Raw genomic sequence first — 21,366 nt, 5'->3', positions numbered from 1 at the left:
CATACATAGCCATATGAACATATAAAACAAAGGACTCAAAAGAATTCCTAGAAATCAGGGCCTAGGGAGACAGCTCAGTGATAAGAGCATTTGCTGATCTTCCAGAGGACCTAAGTTTGGCTCCTAGCACCCAAAATAGCTCATAACTGCTGTGACTCTAGGGAACTAACATCTCTGGCCTCTGCAGGTACTGTACTCACATGCACACACCTACACACTATACATAATTAAAAAGTAATAAACTCAATCTTAAAAAAAAGAGTTCCTTGGGGCTGGTGAGACGGCTCAGCGGGTAAGAGCACTAACTGCTCTTCCGAAGGTCCTGAGTTAAAATCCCAGCAACCACATGGTGGCTCAAAACCATCCGTAACGAGATCTGACACCCTCTTCTGGAGTGTCTGAGGACAGCTACAGTGTACTTAAATAAATAAATAAATCTTAAAAAAAAAAAAAAGACTTCCTTGGGCTGGGCATGATGGCGCACGCCTTTAGTCCCAGCACTTGGGAGGCAGAGACAGGCGGATTTCTGAGTTCAAGTAAAGTGAGTTCCAGGACAGCCAGAGCTACACAGAGAAACTCTGTCTCCAAACCCCGCCCCCCCCCCCCCCAAAAAAAAAGAGTTCCTTGGGCTGGTAAGATGGCTCAGTGATTAAGAGCACTGACTGCTCTTCTGGAGGTCATGAGTTCAAATCCAAGCAACCACATGGTGGTTCACAATCATCCGTAATGAGAAACAAATAAAAAACCTTTGGGTCAAAGTGAGCTGGGCTGGAGTGAGTGCGGCCGGAGGAAGAGGGTGAGGGGACAGGGAGAGTTCCTAGATATCGTCTAGAGACAGTGCCCACAGCAGAGCGCTTAGTTCCCCAGCATGCCCAGTGTGCCAGAGATCCTGGGCTCAAACCCACAGAAACATCTTGTCCCGAATTTCTACAATCAATAGAGAAAGTTGGCCGGTGAAAAGGGGGAGGGGCAAGCCAGTGTAGTAGTGCACACCTACCTATATGTACTCGGAGGGCAGAGCCACGGGGAATCCCTCAAGTTCACAGCCATCAAAATCTACACAGTGAGTGTTATGCCAGCCAGGGCAACGCAGTAAGACCTTGTCTGGAGAAGGAGCTTGGCTGGAGAGAAAACACTCACCAGGCCCACCACACACATATGGAAAGATACCTTATCGTTTAGTTAGGAAAGGAAAAGGGGTCTCACTTTATTTCCTCCCTCACAGCTACCATGAAAGAGACCTATTACCTCAGGTGAGAGGGAAGTCTCACACTGATGGAGTGTGTGCTGCCATTCTGAGCTGTTTGGCAGGACCCATCCTATATTCTGTGACTTATAATTACACCTCTTCATATATAACCATGTGTACATGTTTGCCAGCACACTAATGCACACGGCTGGGAATGAAGTGGGTGTGGCAGTACACGCCTATAAGCCCCACACCTGGGAGGCTAAGACAGAAAGATCTTTCATGAGGCCAGGCTGGACTAGATAGCTTTATTGCAACACCAGGAAATCTGGGAATGGCAGTATTCCATCATCACTCCAAGTGGAATCCTGAGCTCACTACACAGGCATGGTGGCTCATGCAGGAGGACCAGCCTGCTTGTGAGGCCAGCCTGGGCCAGATGGTGAGTTCAAGGAGAGAGGTGAACTACAAACATGACCTGTCTCACTGCCCAGGCCCCTAAATGAATAAATGAACTAAACTTCCACCAGCTCACATGTACTGATGAGTGAAAATCCAGATATAGCTGAACATGAGACTACTGCCATCACAGCACCAAGCAAACCCAGTCAGCCTATAAGGATATCACCTTAGTATGGTCCTCCTGTCCTGAGAGGACCAATGGCTCTTACAGGCTGTGGCCAGCAAGGCCTTCACAAAGTGGAAAGGACACTTGCTTCTCAGTGGGGCTCTGACATCTGTGCTATATTGAACCTCGAAAGCCTGGGCACTTCTTTTCCCATATACTCTGTGAAAACACCCAAGGACAGAGCTCCCCAACCTCAAGTCTTGCCAAAATCCACTGCCAGTCGTCACCTGCCTCGGTGGCACCCACGTGTACACCATCCCTCTACCTAACCCTCCTGCCTCTCTCTTCCCAGTGCTGGAATTAAGGAGTGAGCTACCACACCTGATTTATGTGGAGCTTCAAACTGCATCCAGGACTTTGCACTAGACAAGAGCTCTACCAACTAAGCTATAACCCCAGCCTTTCAGGGACTGTTCAGAGAAGCTAAGTTAGTTCTTGCCTATCCTAAGAGGTTCCCTCCTTGGCCCACACCCACCCTTACTTACCTCACAGGCAGAGGATCCCTAAAGCCTAGAAGCAGTATGCAATCTCACAATATGGCCAGTTGCCCTGAGTCTGCTATCACCTTCCCTGCTGACTGTATAAACCACTCACTGAAACCCTAGAGGTGGGGAGTCTGTCTGGTTTGCACTGTAATGCAACGTCTAGCATGTAGCTGGTAACGGCTGCTGTGAGGATGGGCAGCTACTGTTCCAGAGAAAGAAGCTATCTCATGTCCAGTAACGGAATGCCAGGAAGCTATCAGAGTCCAGAAAAATGCAGCACTGGAGACACCTGAGGAACACACATGGCAGGTATCCAGGGTATGTGCCAGACCAGAACTGGGCTGGAAGAAGGGCCAGGAGAGCTGCAAACTGTCTCCGCGGATAACCCTGACACACAGGTGGGACTGACCTGACTCATCTGGCGCTTTGCTTTCACACGTGTACACCCTTGGAAGGGTGACGCATCCAAACTACCAATGCTGGCCCAAGAGGTCCTGATGGATCCCCAAAGCTGACAGCCACACGGTTCTCTCTCTGCCTCCTTGGTCTCAGGTCTGAGAACCTCACCGAAAAGGACAGGCTTAACAAGGACAAAGATGGGGTATCACCGTGCTACGCTTTCCTTTCTCTTCCTCTTTCTTTAAAAAAGTTTACTTCTAATTGTGTGTGTGTGTTGGGGAGGGATATGCACTTGTGTGTTTAACACTCATGGAGGACAGAAGCAGCTTCAAGATACCGTGGAGCCAGAGTTACAGGCGGCTGTGAACCATCAGTGTGGGTTTTAGGAATGGAACTTTGGCCTTCTGCAGGAGCGGGACTTCTTCTTAACCACTGAGCCAGGGCTCCAGCCCTTTACTTTCTTCCTAATTAACATGTGGCTCTCAAAATGAACTCTACCTTCAAGGAACCAGGACTAAGATGAATACAGTCAAAGTCTGGAGAATGACCTTTGTTTCCACCACAGCAAGGCCAGGTCCACCAACTAGCACCTAGCAAAGAGGGCTAGAGAACAATCTGGGCCTCCCTCCTTTCAAGAGGATAAGGAAAAAAATACATATGGGTGTTAATGGCCCTATGCCAGACACTTGTAGCTTTCCTTGCCTCTTATCAAGCAGCTACCAATGAGGACAGAAGCCACATCTCAGTTCTACAGATAAGGGGGTAGAGGGTGGACAGAGCTTTAAAGATTGGCTCAAGACCTCAGAGCTAGGATGAACAGAGCTGAGGTTTAGGCCAGATATGCCTGGCACTGATACCCATGCTATCTCTGCTACACCACCAGGCCTGTGCTATACCAGGCAGTCTGACAACAGTCTCTGATCACAAGGGCAGGAGGCTTCTACATGGGGACTGCAGATCCCTAAGCACTGGAGGCGAGGAATGGAAGAAATGAGACCAGGTCCTAAGGTGCAATACAGGAACAGCAGTAATGCAAAGCATCCCTATGACAGGTTCCTTAAGCCTTAGATTTCTTTTTTTAAAGGTGTATTTACTTATTTTATGTATGTGAGTACACTGTAGTTGTCTTCAGACACTCCAGAAGAGGGCATCGGATTCCATTACAGATGGTTGTGAGCCACCATGTGGTTGCTGGGAATTGAACTCAGGACTTCTGGAAGAGCAGTCAGTGCTCTTAACCGCCGAACCATCTCTCTAGCCCAAGCCTTAGATTTCAGACCAAATACAGGGTGCGATGCGCCTTAAATGGCTATGCAAATGTTCTGACTGCCAGTATGCAAGAGGTTGTCAACTCAGGACAAGCTCCCGGGCTGGACTGTCTTTGCAACCAGGCTGTTGGGCATGAGGATGTGGCCAGGTAGGATGAGGGGAGAGACATCTTGCAGGAGGCAGGACATGGAGCAGTGTGACTGCACATGGCACATGCTGTTCTTTCTCTGCTCTCTTGACTGCTGTCCCTCCTGCTCCTTTCACATCCCCACACACTGATCAGGGTCCCACCTCGCTCCTCCCCACAGGTCAGAAGGTGCTCTTTACCCTGGCGCTGTCCCCTCTCTGTGTTGTGTGTCTTCACAGCCACAGCACTCCGCTCTCAGGGTGTACACAGGAGGCATGAGATTGTTATCTACTAGAGGGTCTGGCCATGAAGATGGACACTTCAAGTCCCCTGTTGCCCGGGGGGTGGGGAGGGGTGGGGCCTCTGGGCTTCTTTCTGCTTACTATCTTCCCTCAAATCCTAGTAAAGGGGATTCAGGTAGAAATCTGGTTCTTATGCACTGAGCTAGGGCCTCAGTAATTGCTGTGTGATAAGGTACCCAGGAGTTGCAGGTGGCTATTTAGGAGTAAATTAACAAAAACTGAATTTCACACTAGCCACTGCCAAGGGCTAAAAGCTATGTGGAACTTGTGGCTATGCGTCAGGACAGTAGAGACCACAGATAATCATCACTACATAAAGTTCTACTGCACAGCCCTGCTCTACTCCCTACAGCTGCTGTCTAGGAGCTACTGATGAGCCACAAGCTGTCAATCAGCTCTTGGTTCCAGGTCACAGCCAACCCTTAAAGGTAGGAGAAACACCGCTGATCTCTTACCATATCATAAAAGCAAAAGACAGCAGGTTCTGGCTGACACTCCAGAAAGCCAACAGCCACGGGTGTTTGTGCTGAGTTAATCACTTTTACAGTGACTACATTTGGAAGCTAAGGAAGAAAGGGGTCAAAAGAGGACAAAGTGGCCTCATACCACCCTGCAGGACAGCCCTAAAGGGGAGTCACAGAGATCCATCCACATAGCCCTGAAACTGCTCACCTACCCATTTAAAATGGAAACTTCTGAAAGAATGCCAAAACAAAACAGAACACGAAAGACAGAAGAAGAAGAAGAAGAAGAAGAAGAAGAAGAAGAAGAAGAAGAAGAAGAAGAGGAAGAGGAGGAGGAGGAAGAGGAGGAGGAGGAGGTAAAGAAAAAAGAGAAAAAGGTTCACTTACAACAGAGGAAAGCAGCCCAGGATAGCTGCTCTCCAGTTGGAAATCATGGATCCTGGCTCCAGCAGGATTAGGTCACCAATCACCCAGCACTTTCAGGGGCAAAGTGTGTCCCTGCCTTAATCACTGCAAAGTACTTGCTATCAAATCCTCCAAAGTGTTTCTGCTGTCACCTCTGTGCCTCTGAAAGTTCCCACCTCCTTTCCAGCTCCCCTGATGACTACAGCTCACCTCCCACTCCACGGCTCAACTCAAGTTTCTTTTCCCAAAGTTGCCTCAGACCCAAGTTGACTTTCCCAGATGCCCAGCCCAGGAGTACAGTGCATCATCCTTGGACATTCCTGCTGTCCACCACAGGACACTGCTGCTTTAGGCAGCACGTGACCTCAATGGCATCTACCTCCCCACAGGACTTGCAGGCCTAGGATTCCAGGCACCATCCTTTCAGTCCAGGACCCTGGCAACCCAGCACCTGTGCCTCTTGTGCTATGCCCCTCACAAACCAGTCACAGCTGGCTGGCTCACCAGTGACTGTTTTTGTAAATGTAGAAAGCTGTGTCTCCCACACAGACCTGTGTACCTAATACACAGAAACAATGTGATTCCAAATCTCGTCTGTCTTCACTTCCCACAATTTAAGGACTGCTTCTAACCCAATATTATTAACTTAAGAGCTTATAGTTGGGAGGCAGGGAGCAGAGGGGTGGGAGTGGGGGGCAGACAAAACAATAGGAGAAACCAATCCACCCAGGAGGGACCCACTGAGGACCTGCCATCAACTGCTGGGGGCCATCAAGGACAGCTGTAAAGAAAGGTTAAAGGGCTCCCCACCCGTAGGTGCCCCAGAAGAAAAGCACTCAGCCTCATAGTGGCTACTGTCATAGCAAAGGGCTGAAATTAACTCTGTGGTGCACTTCCTCCATAGGGAGGGGCCTCCTGGGGTCTTATCTGTAGACAGCAGACAGTCCACACTTCCTCCCAGTCTCCCCACTTACCCTGTGGTACAAGAAGCCACTGTGGCTGGAAAACCAACTCAAAGTAATTAGACACTCCTTCTTCAGACATAGGAGAAGCTGGGTATAATAAACTAATGTTACTAACGATCTACTAAACTTGCTTAGGAGATACTATGTCATACAAAGTAGAATTTAGCTACAAGAGCACTGCCTCCAGTATAATTCAAGACTGAGTAGTACTAAACAGGCTTGTTAGAAACTGGAAGAGATTTAGGGATGATGGTGAATGTGGAATGTATAAGCCTAAGGCCTATATAAATATAATTTTTGTTGGAGGCTGGGGCCTCTGCTTTTGTGTGTTTGCTAGAACCAGTCAAATGCTATTATTTAAAAAGCTAAGGTTTTCCGTTATTACTCTCTAAGCAGTCAAGAGTGATTTCTTACTGGAAAGGCATATTAATTCTATAACACTTTCCCTCAGGCAGTCATCCTAATTGAAAAAAGAAAAAGAAAGAAAGAAAAAAAAAATCACACCAGGCCTGAGAGTGTAGTTCAGTGACAGACACATACCACACCTAGAGCAAGGTGGGAAAAATGTCACTTCACAGAACTTCAGAGAAGAAGCGAGAGGGTTCAGCAAATAAAATTATTTCCTACTAAGCCTGAGGTCTCTGGGACCCACATGATGAAAGGAGAGAACCACATTCCAAAAGCTGGTCTCTGACCTCCCACTGGTGCCTCGGCACATGCACACACACACACACACACACAGATTTAAAATTTAAATAAATTACAAAAAAAAAATCACAACAACCCCCAACAAACAATATTTAAAATATGATAAATGTAAGAGAAGTCAGGTGTGTAGTCCTGACTTCTGTAATCTCAGGACTTGGGAAGCTAAGGTAGGAAGATTACAAATTCAAGGTGGTTGTCTCCTTTCATCATGTGGGTCCCAAGGGTCATAGCAATTGGGGTGGCCTGTACTACACAAGACAAAAGCACACAAATTCCAGGCCAGGCCAATGTGGGCTATGTAGTGAAATTATGTCTCAAAAATAAGAACAAGCAATCACACAACAACCCCAGGCTGAAACAATGGTTCTGCAGTCCAGAGCACTGGCGGCTCTTCCAGAGGACCCCAGTTCAATTCCTAGTACCCACGTGGTGGCTCGTCTGTAACTCTAGGCCTAGAGAATTTGATGATTTCACCTGGACTCTAGAGGCCCCAGGCACAGTACACATAAAACAAATTTAAAACAAACAGGAACTGTGGAGGAGGCATGGCAGCAAACATACAAACAACGAACTTGAAAGCAGGCAACTTAGAATGCACCAAACTTAGAAACGTTTGAACATCAGAGGACATGACCAAAGGACACACACACACACACACACACAAACACACACAAAGACCTAGAGAGCGAGTAAATCTCAAATCCAGTAAAGGCTCAATGTCCAGAATCTATCTGAAACTCAGCTACCCCAGCAATGACAGCCTGACTAGCAGAATCATGGCCTAAGACCTGCACAGACTTTTCTCTAAAGACAATACACAAACAGCAAATAAGCACAGATGTTCAATATCACTAATCACTGGGGAAATGTAAATTAAACCCATAAGACATCTAGCTGTTCGGGGTAGGCGTATTTAAAAAAAAAAAAAAAAAAAGAAAGGGAGAAAGGAAGGAAGGGTGGGAGGGAGGGAGAGAGATGAGAGAATATAAGTTGACAAAGATGTGGAGAAAAAGCAGGGCTGGGGCTGGTGAGATGGCTCAGTGGGTAAGAGCACCCGACTGCTCTTCCGAAGGTCCAGAGTTCAAATCCCAGCAACCACATGGTGGCTCACAACCATCTGTAATGAGATCTGACTCCCTCTTCTGGTGTGTCTGAAGACAGCTACAGTGTACTTACATATAATAAATAAATAAATCTTTAAAAAAAAAAAAAAAAAAAAAAAAAAAGCAGGGCTGACCGGAGCCAACAGGAGTGAGCAGAGGTCCTAAAATTCAATTCCCAACAACCACATGAAGGCTCACAACCATCTGTACAGCTACAATGTACTCACATACACAAAATAAATAAATGAAATCTTAAAAAAAAAAAGATGTGGAGAAAAATCGGAACCCTCGTGCGTCTCTGGTGAGATGATAAAATGGTGCAGCTGAGGCCAACAGTCTGGTTCTAAAAAAAAAAAAATCACAAAACCAAAAACCAAATCAAGTAGAAAGCATAACATGTCTAGATCCCCAGACTTGTGTGACTGAGGCAGGAATGGCTTGAGCCTGAAGTCAGTCTGTGCTACAATACAACAGCAAGTTTAAAGTCAATCTGACTCCATACCCAGACTCCCTTTAAACAACAACAACAACAACAACAACAACAACAACAAACCCCCAACAACTCAGAATCAGTGTATAATACAGCAACTGCATTCCTGGGTATTAATCCAAAAGAACGAAAGCCACACACAAGCAATAGTCAAAAGGATAGCTCCATCACTGGATAGATGGGTAATGAAACGAGAGTCTGAGTCAGTGGGGGTGAAGCCCCGGCGGCAGAGCACAGCTTAGCATGGGTTCAATTCTCAGTAACAAAAATCCAGAAGATGTACATGGTGTATCCACACAGTGTACTGTCTTAGTCAGGGTTTTACTGCTGTGAACAGAAACCATGACCACGGCAGCTCTTATAAGGATGACATTTATTTAATAGGGGCTGGCTTACAGATTCAGAGGTTCAGTCCATTATCATCAAGGCTGGGGCTTGTCAGCATCCGGGCAGATGTGGAGCTGGAAGAGCTGAGAGTTCCACTTCTTGTTCGGAAGGTAGCTAGCAGAATACTGGCTTCCAGGCAGTTAGGATAGGGGCATTAAAGCCCAGACCCACAGTGACACACCTACTCCAACAAGGCTACACCTCCTAATAGTGCCACTCCCTGGACCAAGCATATTCAAACCATCCCATGTGCTATACTTAGCCTTAAAAAGAAACGAAATCCTGATGTGTGGTGCAATATTAATGAACGCTGAGAATTTGTGCCTACTAGGTTTATGATATGGGTTAGATTAGCTCTCGCCATGCAAGCCCAGTGAGCAGAGTTTGATTCCAGGATCCCACATAAAGGTGGGGGAGGGGAACTGATTCCACAGGGCTGTCTGACCTCCTTAACCCCGTTACAATAGTAATAATAATTAAAAAGAGAAAGAGAAAAGAGCAAGTTTGTCTCATGCTAAGCAAAACAGGGCAAATGGAATTGGACATATACCACTCACATGAAGACTCTCCAGCAAGGAGAGTCAGGGAAAGCACCCTGGACCGCAGGGAAGGAGATGCTGAGTTATTGCCTAATAGATGTCGTGTTTCTGCAGAAGTTGGTAAAGACTTTGAAAACAGACGTAAGGATTACACAACCCTGCATAACAGTACAACTGAAAACCAGATAAGTGGCAACGTTTGTGCTTTACTTAGTCTCACACACAAAATGTGACAGAGAGGAAGAGAGAAGCTGTGATGGACCATCACCCTCTTTTTTCTTTTCTTTTTCCAAATGTGTTTATTTTATTTATTTTATTTTATGCATTTGAGTGTTTTGCCTGCATGCATGTGTGTGCACCACACTTGTCCGGTGCCCTCAGGTAAGAAGAGGTTACTCAAACCCTTGGACTTGGCGTTACAGATGGCTGTTAGCCACCCTGTGGGTGCTGGAAACCAAACCCAGATCCTCCGCAAGAGCAACAGGGGCTCCTATCTACCGAGCCTTCTCTTCAGTCCCCTACTGTGGCTTCTTAAGCTTATTCTCCACCTATATGGTAGCTGGCTAACTTTTGGCATAACAGTTACAGATTTGAAACAGACAGCAGAGGCTGGTATCTTCCAAGAGGCTCAGTCAGCCAGCCTTACCTCTCTTTACAGCCGATTTGGAAGTGCAATGCCTACCGTCCAGCACTCCTAGAGCGAGCCGGAGGCAGAGGAGTCAGCAGAAGCTGATGCCTGTAGAGAGTTACTTTGTGGTGTGTACATGTGTGTGCACAAGCACCGCTAGTGAACCACCGTGGACACACGGAGGTGTACACCAGGCTGCAGGCCCCTGACATTCTGAGGCCTCTCCTGGTCTCCCCTCACTGTAGAAGCACCAGGACAATAGCTGTGCCTGGGCTTTAGAAGGTTTTCTGGGGATCTGAACTCTGGTCCTCACACACTTTGCCAACTCAGCCATTCCTCCAACCTAATTTTTGTTAAAAATCCGGTAATTCGTAACACCCAAATGTATCAGAAAGCAGACAGTGGCTAGAGTGTGGCTCAGTGGTGGAGGACATGACAGAATGCATTAGCACTGCACTCCATGCCCAACACCACATACAAGACTACACAGCAAGGCCTTTCCAACGCCACTCTCAGTGCCTCTGGCCTCAGCAACCACCTCAGATCACAAGGGGGCGGGGGAGGGGGGAGGAGGAGGAAGAGGAAGTAGTGGCACAGGCCTGTAATCCCAGCTGTTCAGGAGGCTGAGGCAGGAGGATTACGAATTCAAAAGGCAAAATCCTCTGAGGATTTCAGAATGAGTCCAAAGCCAGGTTTAACAAGACCCTGCCTCAGCATGAGAGTGCTGTGGTGAATGTTTGACTGGCGTGAGGAGCTAAACTTGACCATCAATACCACAAAAAATAAAGGTAAAAAGTGCGAGTGTAAAGAGCCAAGCGATGGTAGAACACGCCTTTAATCCCAGCAGTCAGGGGGCAGAGGCAGGTGGATATCTTCGAGTTCCAGGCCAGCCTGGTCTACGAGCAAGTTCCAGGACAGCCAGGTACACAGAAAAACAAATAACAAAACAAAAACCAAACAAAAAAGAGCTATCACCTGTTCTCAGGGTCTCCCCTTCCTCTACTGCCCCACTGGTCTTAGTCATGTGATCTTGGGCAAATAAACTAACCTTTACTGGCTTGAGCTGCCGCCCATAAACTAACAGTAAAACCATCCTTCCTCTGCTGACTTATCGCTGTCATCAAGAGCAGAGCAGAGAAGCTGGCCTGGTGACACATTTGCCCAGTTAACCCTGAAGGTGCTGTTGCTTTCAGTAATGAACGAGACTGTTAGAGCTACAAACAAAGACAGAGGCTCCAGGAACTCCAGCTCCTCCTTTTCCTCTATGGGGCTATCTCCATCTAACGCTAGACAGAGAGTACTTGGTATCTGACTGCCGAAAAACCGAAGATGAGTGGAAGAGGCTGCTTCCCCACCGCTCCACTCCAGTGCCTGAAGCCTGCACTCGGTATGCTCAGTATACTCCTGCTAAGGGAATGGATTGCCAGCTCCAGTGATCCGTTTGGAAGCCAACCAAACATTCTGTCACACAAACTGGGGAAAAAAAAAAAAAAAACCTAAGAAAAAATATTTAAATTTCCTTTTCTAATGAGGAAAAGGCCCAGGGGTGGGGACAAAATTAAGAGCCTATAGAAAGGGTAACCCTGTTGTCACACACCGTTTAATTTCAGCACTTGGTTGGCAGAGGCAGGCAGATCTGTATTAATTCCAGGCTAGCCAAAGACTTATACATCCTGTCTAAAAAAAACCCAACACCCTCCACCACCTCCTCCAACACAGGCCATGGATAGGGAAAGAAATCAGAAAAAGGCAAAAACCTCTGAGTGAAGATGGAAGCTTACAGTTACTTCTACTTTATTTTCAGAGTTACTCACTTTTTTATTTTATGAGTGTTTGCCTGCCTGCAGGTCCATGTACCACATGCATACCGTGCCTGCCTGTGGAGAGCAGAAGAGGGCATTGGGTCCTCTTATGGAGTGGTAGACAGTTGTGAGGAGCCATTGTGGGTGCTGAGAATTGAACCGGGGTTGTCTGTACAAGCAGACAGTGTTCTTAACTGCTGAGCTGTCTCTCCAGCCCCTACTTCTTACAGAGAACGAGAGGAAACCCCAAGGACCAGCAGTGAGCTCTCCATTCTAATGCAGAAGCCATTATGCAAACTTTCTAGAAAAAAGCCCAAAGCTTTCTGAAACCAGAACTGTGAAATGTTAGCCCAATTAAATCGCAATCAGTGTGTCAGAGAAGTGGATGATCTAGATGAAATGTACAAATTCACAGAAAAACACAAACTAAACTGACTCATGAAGAAACAAACAAACAAAAAACACCAAGCTGAACAGCTTCACTCCTAGTAAGTAAACAATGTGAATCAGCCCAGGGATGGAACTCTTGTTAGCGCTCTCAAGGCCTGGGTTTCATCTCAGCACAGCAAGAGTTTAAAAAAAAAAAAAAGAAAAAAAGGAAAAGAAGGAGCAGGAATATGGGTCACCCAGCAAAATGGCTGCCATGCAGAATGAGACCTGACTCCTGAGCCGCCCAGCGCCCACGAAGCCATTTAAAAGCCAGGTGCCTTACATCTGTAACCTCAACAGTAAGGCAGGCAGAAGTCTCAAGTGTCCTTGTGCGCTCACTGGCTCACCAGCCTAACCAAAGTGACAAGTTCGAGATCAGAGAATAACAGGGAGGGCTGGGGAAATGGCTCAGTCAACCAAGTGCTCTGTCAGCATGAGAGCCTGAGTTCAGACCTCAGCACCTCTGGATCCATGCTTGCACACATCTGCAGGCCTACTGCGGAGGCTGCAGAGCCAGTGACTCCACAGATTGCTGGCCCGCAGGTTTACCCGTTATCTGAACAAGAAACCAGTGAGACCCTGTGTCACATCCGATGCCAACCTCTGGCCTCCACGAGCATCACACATGTGCATCTGTGTGCACACATGTACACACCCACACGTACAAGAGTAAGGTGGAATGGAGCCAAAGAAAGATACCTAATGCTGACATCTGCCTCTTTATGCACACGGATCCAGACACACTTGCACACTCAAATCCACAAGAACAATACATGCTTGTAGTGAGAATTTTGGTTTCTTTCAAACTCCAGTTCTGTGACTATGATCTTGCTTTAATCCCAGGCGTGGGATCAGAGGCTGCTTCACAGCAGGTGACATCTTCATCTTGCCTGGTGCTCTAGCAGGGGCATCATTTTTACCAGCTGCAGATAATTTGATTCTGGGGACTCTGGAGATGGTAAAAAGGAGAGAGTCCTGAGAGGGCTGGCAGCCGCTCTGGGTTCCTGCTGCTGTGGTTTGTCAACTGGTCAGGAGCAAAGAGATGAGAAGAAGTTGGAGATATCCTGACAACAAAGATAGCCCCAAGGCACTCAATGCTCGTAATCAGCAGGAAGTAGTCTACTCAGTTGGCTGAAATATGTCCACAGTCCCTTCCCCTCTAATCTTCTCTCTCTCCTACCTAGTGTTGGGGGAATGGAAGGGATAGGCGTGGGATAAGGGTTGGGAGGGAGGTAAAGGTGTAAGAACCCAATAAAATAGTAAACAAATTCTCCAACACACGCTCCTCCTGGCCAAAGGAAAGATAAACCAGACTACTTCCGGAAAATTCCAGCACACATTTAAAAGGTCCCCAGCTTTATATATAAATATATACAATATAAAACCCAGCTTGGTGACAATCCCATTAGGAGGTCGGTGACAATGGCGCACACCTTTAATCCCAGCACCTGGGAGGCGGAGGCAGGAGGATTTCTGAGTTCAAGGCCAGCCTGGTCTACAAAGTGAGTTCCAGGACAGCCAGGGCTATAGAGAAACCCTGTATCAAAAAAAAAAAAAAAAAAACAAAGGAAATTCAAGGTCTTCTGTTTCTTGGTGGGTATGAAACCAGTGCCAGACTTCAAGAAATCCTATCTCAAAAACAAAACAAAGACAAAACAAAACAAAAAGCCTACACAAGACACCATCACAGCTGAAGAAACTGAAAACAACTGAAATGGAAAGGCATGCTCACAGACTGGTTATTTTAACATATTTAAAATGATGACACCGTCCCAAATGACTTACAGATTCAAGGCAACCCCTACAAAATCTCAACAATGCTTTTTACACAAACAGGAAAACTCATTCCAAAATTCAGATAGAATCTTTTTTGTTTTGTTCTTTGGAGACAGGATTCCTTTCAATGTGTCTCCAAGGCTGGACACCAATCCTCCTGCCTGAGTCTCTCAAGTGCTGGGACAACAAGCATGCACCACCGCCCCTAGCTTCATGTGGAATCTTAAGGGGAGCCTCAATAGCCAAAACAATCTGGAGAAGGAACTAAGGTACACCATTTAGACGAATTTCAAAACTTACTGCAGGCTGGGTGTGGTGGAACAAGCCTCCATCCCAGCACTTGGTAGGCAGAGGCAGGAGGATCTACAGGGCTTGTTGGCTGCCAGCGTAGCCTAAACAACCAACCAACCAACCAACCACAAGCTTCCGACTCCTGGAGAGAACCTGCCTCAAGAGTATCAGAGAGAGTGACGGATGAGGATGAGAGCCAAGCCTGAGCCTCCCTGGGTCTGAAGGGCAGGAGGGTAATCATCTGATGAGTCTCATAGGCTGCCAACGAAAGCAGAAGCCTGCTGGGCCAGCAGTTGCTCTCACTACTTCCCTTTCGCTTTCTCATAGTATGCTACAAGGTATAGTAGGCAGCTATTCCGGAAGGAAAACAAAGCCAACCGAGACTGACCAATCTCGGTTTTTTTTTTTTGTTTAGTTAAGTCGGAAGTGGAGTCTCTGATTTCCTCCACCTCTGCCAAATGTTTTGTTGTTGTTGTTGAATGAGGGACACCTTTTTTTGTTTTTTGGTGTTTTGTTTTTTGCCTATGTAACAAAGAGCCAACATCTTCCAGCTTCCCATGCTGATGTTCTCAAAAGAACTTCAATAGCCAAAAAAAAAAAAAAAAATGGTCTTGAGAAGGAACTAGGTACACGACTTGGACTAATTTCAAAACTTACTGCAGGTCAGGTGTGGTGGAACAAGCCTCAACCACTGATTTTCCCTATTATATGGCAAAATAACCCACAAAAGTGACTGTGTTATTTATTCCTCTACTGGAGAAGTGAAAACACAAACACAAAAACAAACAGGCTTAGGAACATGAAACAATTTGTCCCAAGTCTCACCGTGTCGAAAGACACGGCCAAAATCTGCACACACGTAGTGAATTTCATTTCTTTGGAAAGACCAGCAAGTAGAGATGAATCCAGACCATATTTCGGTGGCTACCGAAAGGAAGGAAAAGTGTTTTTCGAATCTGGCAACTAAGAGGACTAGTAAGCCAAGACGGGAAAGAAACGGCAGCCTTCTTTCCCTGCAGTCCACCCAGACATCTTTTGGACTTTTGCTGGACAGACTCCGGCTGCACGCCCACAGAAAGGTCACTAGCTGTCCTACCCAAGGGAGCCCTGGTGGTAGGTGTTGGAAGACCCGGCCAATGGGACCAGTCAAAAACTTAAACAAATAAACAAAAAACCGCCGAACCCGACAAACATGTAGTTAAAAGCCGGCCTTCCAACAACTACCATGGATAAAATATCTGGGTTGTCGCCCGAAAACGACTTCCTAAGGCGCACGCGCGAGCTCCGCCCCTGCACTCAAGAAACGAGCCTATCTCAGCAGCAGGTTTCAGCGCCGTCCCACTGCGCATGCGCTACGCTCTCGCGCACGCGCACTTTGGCTTTAGTGGTTCCCTGGTCATCCTCCGCCTTCCCACTGGCCCAGAGCACTGGCCGCCATACCCGCAGTTCTCACTCCACCGTGCCTCACCTTGCGCCCGGTTTTCTCCCGGAGGGCCTTCAGCCGTTCTTTCCGCCGCAGCGCCTCTTCCTCGAGGCGGCCCACACCGGCAGGAGCAGCCGCCATCTTTTCGAAGGCCCCCACCTCCTTTTCACTCCTGCCGCGCGCAGGCTCAGTGAGTAGGAGAATGTCTTATGGCCAATCCAAGGGAGACAATGGAGAGCCGGAAGCCCTGAGAACCAATCAATGCTGAGTTGATACAGAAGTCCACGCCCCTTGATCTGGAGCACCTGTATAGCGAGTGAGCCGGCTCGGTTGTGGGCAAAGGCGTTAAGGTTCGATTTGTGCGACACTTATTTGTGAGAAAGCAAATAGAGTCAGACCTGAGAGGAAGAGAATAGAGAGAGTCGATTGCTCTGGTTTTCCCTAGCCACCACCCACCTCTCCTAATTGCCCTCTTGGAATATTTAGCCATCCTTATCCACTTGTGCCAATTCTTCAAGAGCGAATGCCTTGAGAAACATTCCCTGAGCCGGGTGAGGTGATGCACGTTTGTAATTCCAGCACTTCAGAGGCTGAGGCATCAAAATTATGGGGTCGGGTTCAGTCTGGGCTACTTAAGATAACCTTGTCTTAAAGCACCACTACCAAACACCCAGAAACCTTCCTTGGCCACTCTCATTCCCATCTCACTCTGAGGTCAGCCTTTCCCTTCTCTACAGACAGCAGCCAGTGGCAGCTTGCACTCACTCACCTGATGAGTTGTTGCTCGTAAGCCTTGCTATCCAATCTCTGGCTCCAGACCTGCTGAGTTCGAGGCCTGGCTACATGGCCTTTTCCTTTGAACTCAAGAATGATCTCGCGCCGGGCGTGGTGGCGCACGCCTTTAATCCTGGCACCTGAGAGGCAGAGGCAGGCGGATTTCTGAGTTCGAGGCCAGCCTGGTCTACAAAGTGAGTTCCAGGATAGCCAGGGCTACACAGAGTTCTCTGTCTCAAAAAAAAAAAAAAAAAGAAAGAAAAAGAAAAGAAAAAGAAAGAGCAAACAGCAACCAGGGGAAAGGTTGACGGGCACAGGGCAGTGGTGGCACACTCCTTTAATCCCAGCACTTGGGAGGCAGAGGCAGGTGGATGGATTTCTGAGTTGGAGTCCAGCCTGGTTTCCAAAGCGAATTCCAGGATAGTCAGGACTACATGGATGTCTCACAAAACAAAAGGAGAAGGAGTTGGTCACAGATGCATTTGCTTCTTTTCTTCCCCTCCTCCTCTTGCAGGAGATGGCAAGCCCATGAGCAACTTGGCTCCCTGTCTGGAGCTTCTGTTATAAAGCTGGCCCAAAGGAAAATGATCTTCCCTAACAGCTCCCTTCAAATGCCACCGTTTCCTAAGCTCAGTGTTATCCTGGGTTAACCTGGTTCTGTCTGGGACCTTCCCTTACAGTAGGAGACGGGGTGGCTGCCAGCCCCTGGCATAGAGGGTATCTGTGCTTAGGAAAGGTTAGCTCATACTAAGATGTTTAGGGCACTTCATACTGATCGATCCCTAGGACCAATGGGAGCCATCTGGACCTAGCAAACTTTCCCATATCCCTAACAAAGAAGCTGGTTCCCACCCAACACCAAAGGCTCCCTCACTTCACAGTCCAGCCACAAGGAAAAGACAGACAGGGTGTTGGTGACAGTGACCCAGAAATGACTCAGCCAGGCCTAGATCCCTTGTTCCTGCTGTCCCTGCAATTCTCATTTGGCTTGTCTGAGCCTCAGTTTCTTCATTCATTAAAACCGGCATGAGGCACCCACCTCCTTCAAGCCAAAGGAACAAAAAAATGACTGACAAGTGCCGGGCCCTGGGAGGAGGGGCTCCCAGCAATGGAGCACCTGGGCATGATTCCTAGAGGGAGTGGGCTGTATGTATCCTAAACTTGGTAAGGATCTGCCCAATGGAAGGACGTCGCTCCTCTGCAGGTAGGTTTGTCCTGCAGTCGACTGATGATTCCTTCCATCCAGCTCAACACTCGGCGAAACTAAAAGGTAGCACTTGTCTTCCATAAAGCTCTTAAAACAGAACCTTGCACGTAGTTAGTGCCACAAGTGTTCGTCATGGGCGAGGTTATTATTAGTATTGTTGAAGGACCCTAGTCATCTCCACGCGAACCACAGTCCTTTCATGGAACAGCGATAATTCCAAGCCCGATAGGTTCTGTACTCGGTTGAAGCCTTTACCCGCCCCTCACCGGGGAGGATGGAAATGATCCTGCCAGTGGCTCTGAACGGACTCCGCCTGCGAGAGGCGGAGCTCCATGCGACCTCCCGGGCCGCCCTGACCCCAGGCTCCTCCTCCAGCCTGACTCCCCGCCCTTTGGACAGTCCTGGGAGAGGCGGGGCGGTGGCCGCTGCCACCGACAACCTAGTGTAGGAAGCCAGGCGGTGGCCGGCCGGGAGGAGGAGGAGGGGCGTGTAGACTTTGGTGGCTAAGTGCGACAGGGTCAGGAGCCGCGGACTTCCCCTAGCAGTGTAGCGCCGCTCCGCCCCGGAGTGACGCCCTCCCGCCCATGGGCCTGGTCCCGGGCAACCGGCGGGCGGCGCGGAGGAGGCGGCGACAGGTGGCGCGCAGCAGGGCCAGAGCCCGGTCAGGCCATGGCCGCCTCAGAGCGGCTCTACGAGTTGTGGCTGCTCTACTACGCTCAGGTGAGCCCGTCTCGCCCCTGGTCCGCGGGGTCTCCAGATCCGCGCACGCAGTGTCTGCTGCACCTGCGCCCGGCTCCCCCGGGGTCGCAGACCGGCGCGCGCACGCGGGACTTCAGCCCCGCGCACACGTGCGTGTCCCTGGCTGCCGGGCTACCTCGGGCATTTGTGCCAGGGGACAGTGTTCGCCGGTGAGCGCTGTACTGCAAGTCCTCAGCGAGACCGCGCAGCCTCAGTTGTCCTGGCCAGTCCTCACCCTTTTCACAACTGGGTAAACTGAGACCTGGAAAGAGAGGGACTCAGTTTGCTGGTTGGTTGCTTCGCCTGAGAGGCGCATTCGCGATAGGTGGTCATGGTGGCTAGAATGTCATGTAGGTTGGGGGATCCGGCAGGTGCCGCTTCTGACAAGTACATCCTCACCTCAGACTCCTTCAGAGTTCTTAGTGATGAGCTCTTACTGTACTTGAAGCAACTTTAGCCTACCTCCATTCTGCAGTGGGCCAGGGAGGATGGTGAGGCCAGGAGGGATGGCTGAAAGGGACCCTCGTTTCAGGCTGTCTCCGCTGGTATCAGAAGGGGAGCGAAGGGGCTGTGATGCCACTGACTCAAACTCTAGAAGCCCCACTTTCCCTTTTGCACTGGAAGCAGGGAGTGATCCCGGGGTTACGCCTCCCTCCTTGCACCTGCTTGGCACTAGGTGCCTAGCTCAGGTGTGCCCTGGACACAATGGTCCATTGTGTGTCCATGAAGAGCTTGTCACTGGGAGAGCAGGGATATGGGGAGAGTTCATGCTCTACCCTGGCTCTGAAGAGGCTGCCTGATGGTTTGTCTCTTAGGAACATAAGTCCGAGTCTGAAGGGCCACAGCTTCTTTGATCTTCTTGGGCTGGTGGCATGTAGTAGAGTCCCACTTAGGGTAACCAAGTCCGAGCTCATTGCACCTTTAAGCCTTTACTTCCCAGCTGTAGAATCAACACAGTTTTACCCTCAGGCCACCTGGACTTTGTAGAGAGGAAGCCACTATGGCTGGTGTAGGTCAAAAAAGCCTGCCTCTCCTCCATTCAGCCTCTGTATCTCCATCTTCAAGGGAGATGACCATGTGAAGAGAACTTAAACCAGGTGATGAATCTGCAGAGATGTCACTGCTGGGTTTTCAGGCTGGGTGGTAGGCTGCTGAAGATGTTGTGGTCCAGCTTCCTGGGACTGTACCCTTTCATAGTGGCTGGGCTGTTTGGTTTTGAGCTGTTGGCCACTTCTGTCTGCTGTGCTCCCACCGCCTCCCAGAAGGCTTAGGTATGGGGCTCAAGCTGGCTGGTTGTAGAAGTGGAAGCCTAGACAGGCAGGGGGCAGCCTGGGACCAAGCCAACAAATAAATCCAGGATGTGAGAGCAAACTCAGGAGTCGGGTGGGGCCGGGCTGCCTGGGGAGAGGAAGCCGGGCAGCCACCCAGTGCAGCCTTCCTGCCTGCTCCAAAAACACCGTCCCACTTCTCGGTGCTGGGTTCCCAAGAAGAGATAGTGCTGCTAGGGACCCGCCGTGTGTGTCACGGGGTGTGTAAGGCAAGGGCAGATCTGACAGGTGTTGCGAGACCCTTCGCCCCAGCATGATGGCACATGCCTGTAATCCCAGCATGAGAGAGGTTGAGGCAGGAGGATTGCCAAATGTCTGAGGCCAATCTGGGCAACAGTCTTTTGAGACTTGTCTCAGAAAGAAAGAAGAGACCCTTTTTTGTCAGTCCACAGCCAACCAGCCAGCAGCACAGGTGGCCCCTCCCTTCAGCAGCAGGAGCTACCATCTGCTGGCAAACCTGTTTCCCCAGTTGTGGGTCTGGGTGAGGACAGAGGGGGAAGCACCCTAGTTCCTGCCCTTCTTTCCCCCAAAAAGACCCTAGATTTAAATCTGCTTTCTCTCCTCACATGAGTCCTGCCCTCTTGGTGGGCTCTGAGAGGAGTGAGAGGGAGGGGACAGTATCAGAGTGTCCCTGAAGATAAATCAGTTGGTGTGACTCAGGGTCCTCTTGGGGAAACCAAGGCAAGGTCACCAGGAGAGTTCCTTTCCAAGCCTTGGTCTTGTGGTCAGGAAGCCTCAGGTGGCCCTCTACCTGGAACACCACCTGTTGTTCCTCTTGGAGCGGTTTTTAACCTTCACTGCCCTTGCTTCCCAGAACTTAGCATTTAGTAAGTGTTCCCTTCCCTGGGTGTTAGCTGAATGACTGGATGAGAAGATGACCAGGGTAGTGACCAATCAAGGAAGTTATCCCACAGCAGGCAGAGTTGGGATTTTGAAGGCTGGTGGCCAGGAACAACAGGAATGAGCACATAGCAATAGGAAATAGAAGAAGCAAGCTTTCAGCGAAGTGGCACATCTTTCTCTCTCCTTCTTCCTCTCTCTCCCTCTCCCCCTTTCTTCCTCTGTCTGTCCCTCTCCCCCCTCTCTTTCTCTTTCTCTTTCTGACACCCCCCCCCTTCACCTTTAATCCCACCACTTGAAGGCAGAAGCAGTCAGATCTCTTGTGAGTCCCAGAACAACTTGGTCTACAAAGTGAGACCCTGTCTGAAAGAAGAGGAGGAGGAGGAAGAAGAAGAGGAGGAGGAGAAGGAGAAGCAGCATCAAGTTGTCCAAAGTAGGGAGCAGGACAGAGCTGCCATGGTGAATGGGTAGAACACACCTACCAGAGTCCTCAAGGAAGACACAGGAGAAGCTCAAGAGGACCAGGAGACTGGGACAGCACCTGGCATGCTGGCACTTGGGAAGGTTAATGCAAAATAGCCTGTAAATGAGCAGCCCCTCTGCAGGCTGGAGCAGTACAAGAGCTCGCACACGCACACACTGATGGGGGAGCTGAGGATCACAAAGAGCC

General features: G+C 49.0%; 2 protein-coding genes across 4 annotated transcripts in view; one reads left to right on the top strand and one right to left on the bottom strand.

Annotated features, from left to right (window-relative positions):
• Nucleotides 1-16,201, bottom strand: part of Ccdc12 (coiled-coil domain containing 12) — a 55,087-nt gene extending 38,886 nt beyond the window's left edge. Inside the window, exon 1 of the mRNA XM_021172485.3 lies at nt 15,855-16,201. Coding sequence (XP_021028144.1) covers nt 15,855-15,950 — 96 coding nt within the window. The 5' untranslated portion in view covers nt 15,951-16,201. The remainder of the gene's footprint in view (nt 1-15,854) is intronic.
• Nucleotides 16,202-18,211: 2,010 nt separating this feature from the next.
• Nucleotides 18,212-21,366, top strand: part of Nbeal2 (neurobeachin like 2) — a 29,751-nt gene continuing 26,596 nt past the window's right edge. For all 3 annotated transcript variants that reach the window (XR_015044502.1, XM_021171377.3, XM_021171375.3), the window contains exon 1: nt 18,212-18,510. Coding sequence is in view for 2 of the 3 variants with exons in the window: in XM_021171377.3 (XP_021027036.1) it covers nt 18,460-18,510 (51 nt within the window). In the remaining variant the exon portion in view is untranslated. The remainder of the gene's footprint in view (nt 18,511-21,366) is intronic.

Source organism: Mus caroli, unplaced genomic scaffold, assembly GCF_978045245.1.
Source record: "Mus caroli unplaced genomic scaffold, Mus_caroli_1 scaffold_11, whole genome shotgun sequence".
NCBI classification, from domain to species: Eukaryota; Metazoa; Chordata; class Mammalia; order Rodentia; family Muridae; genus Mus; species Mus caroli.
This window is presented reverse-complemented; position numbering and strand designations above follow the sequence as displayed.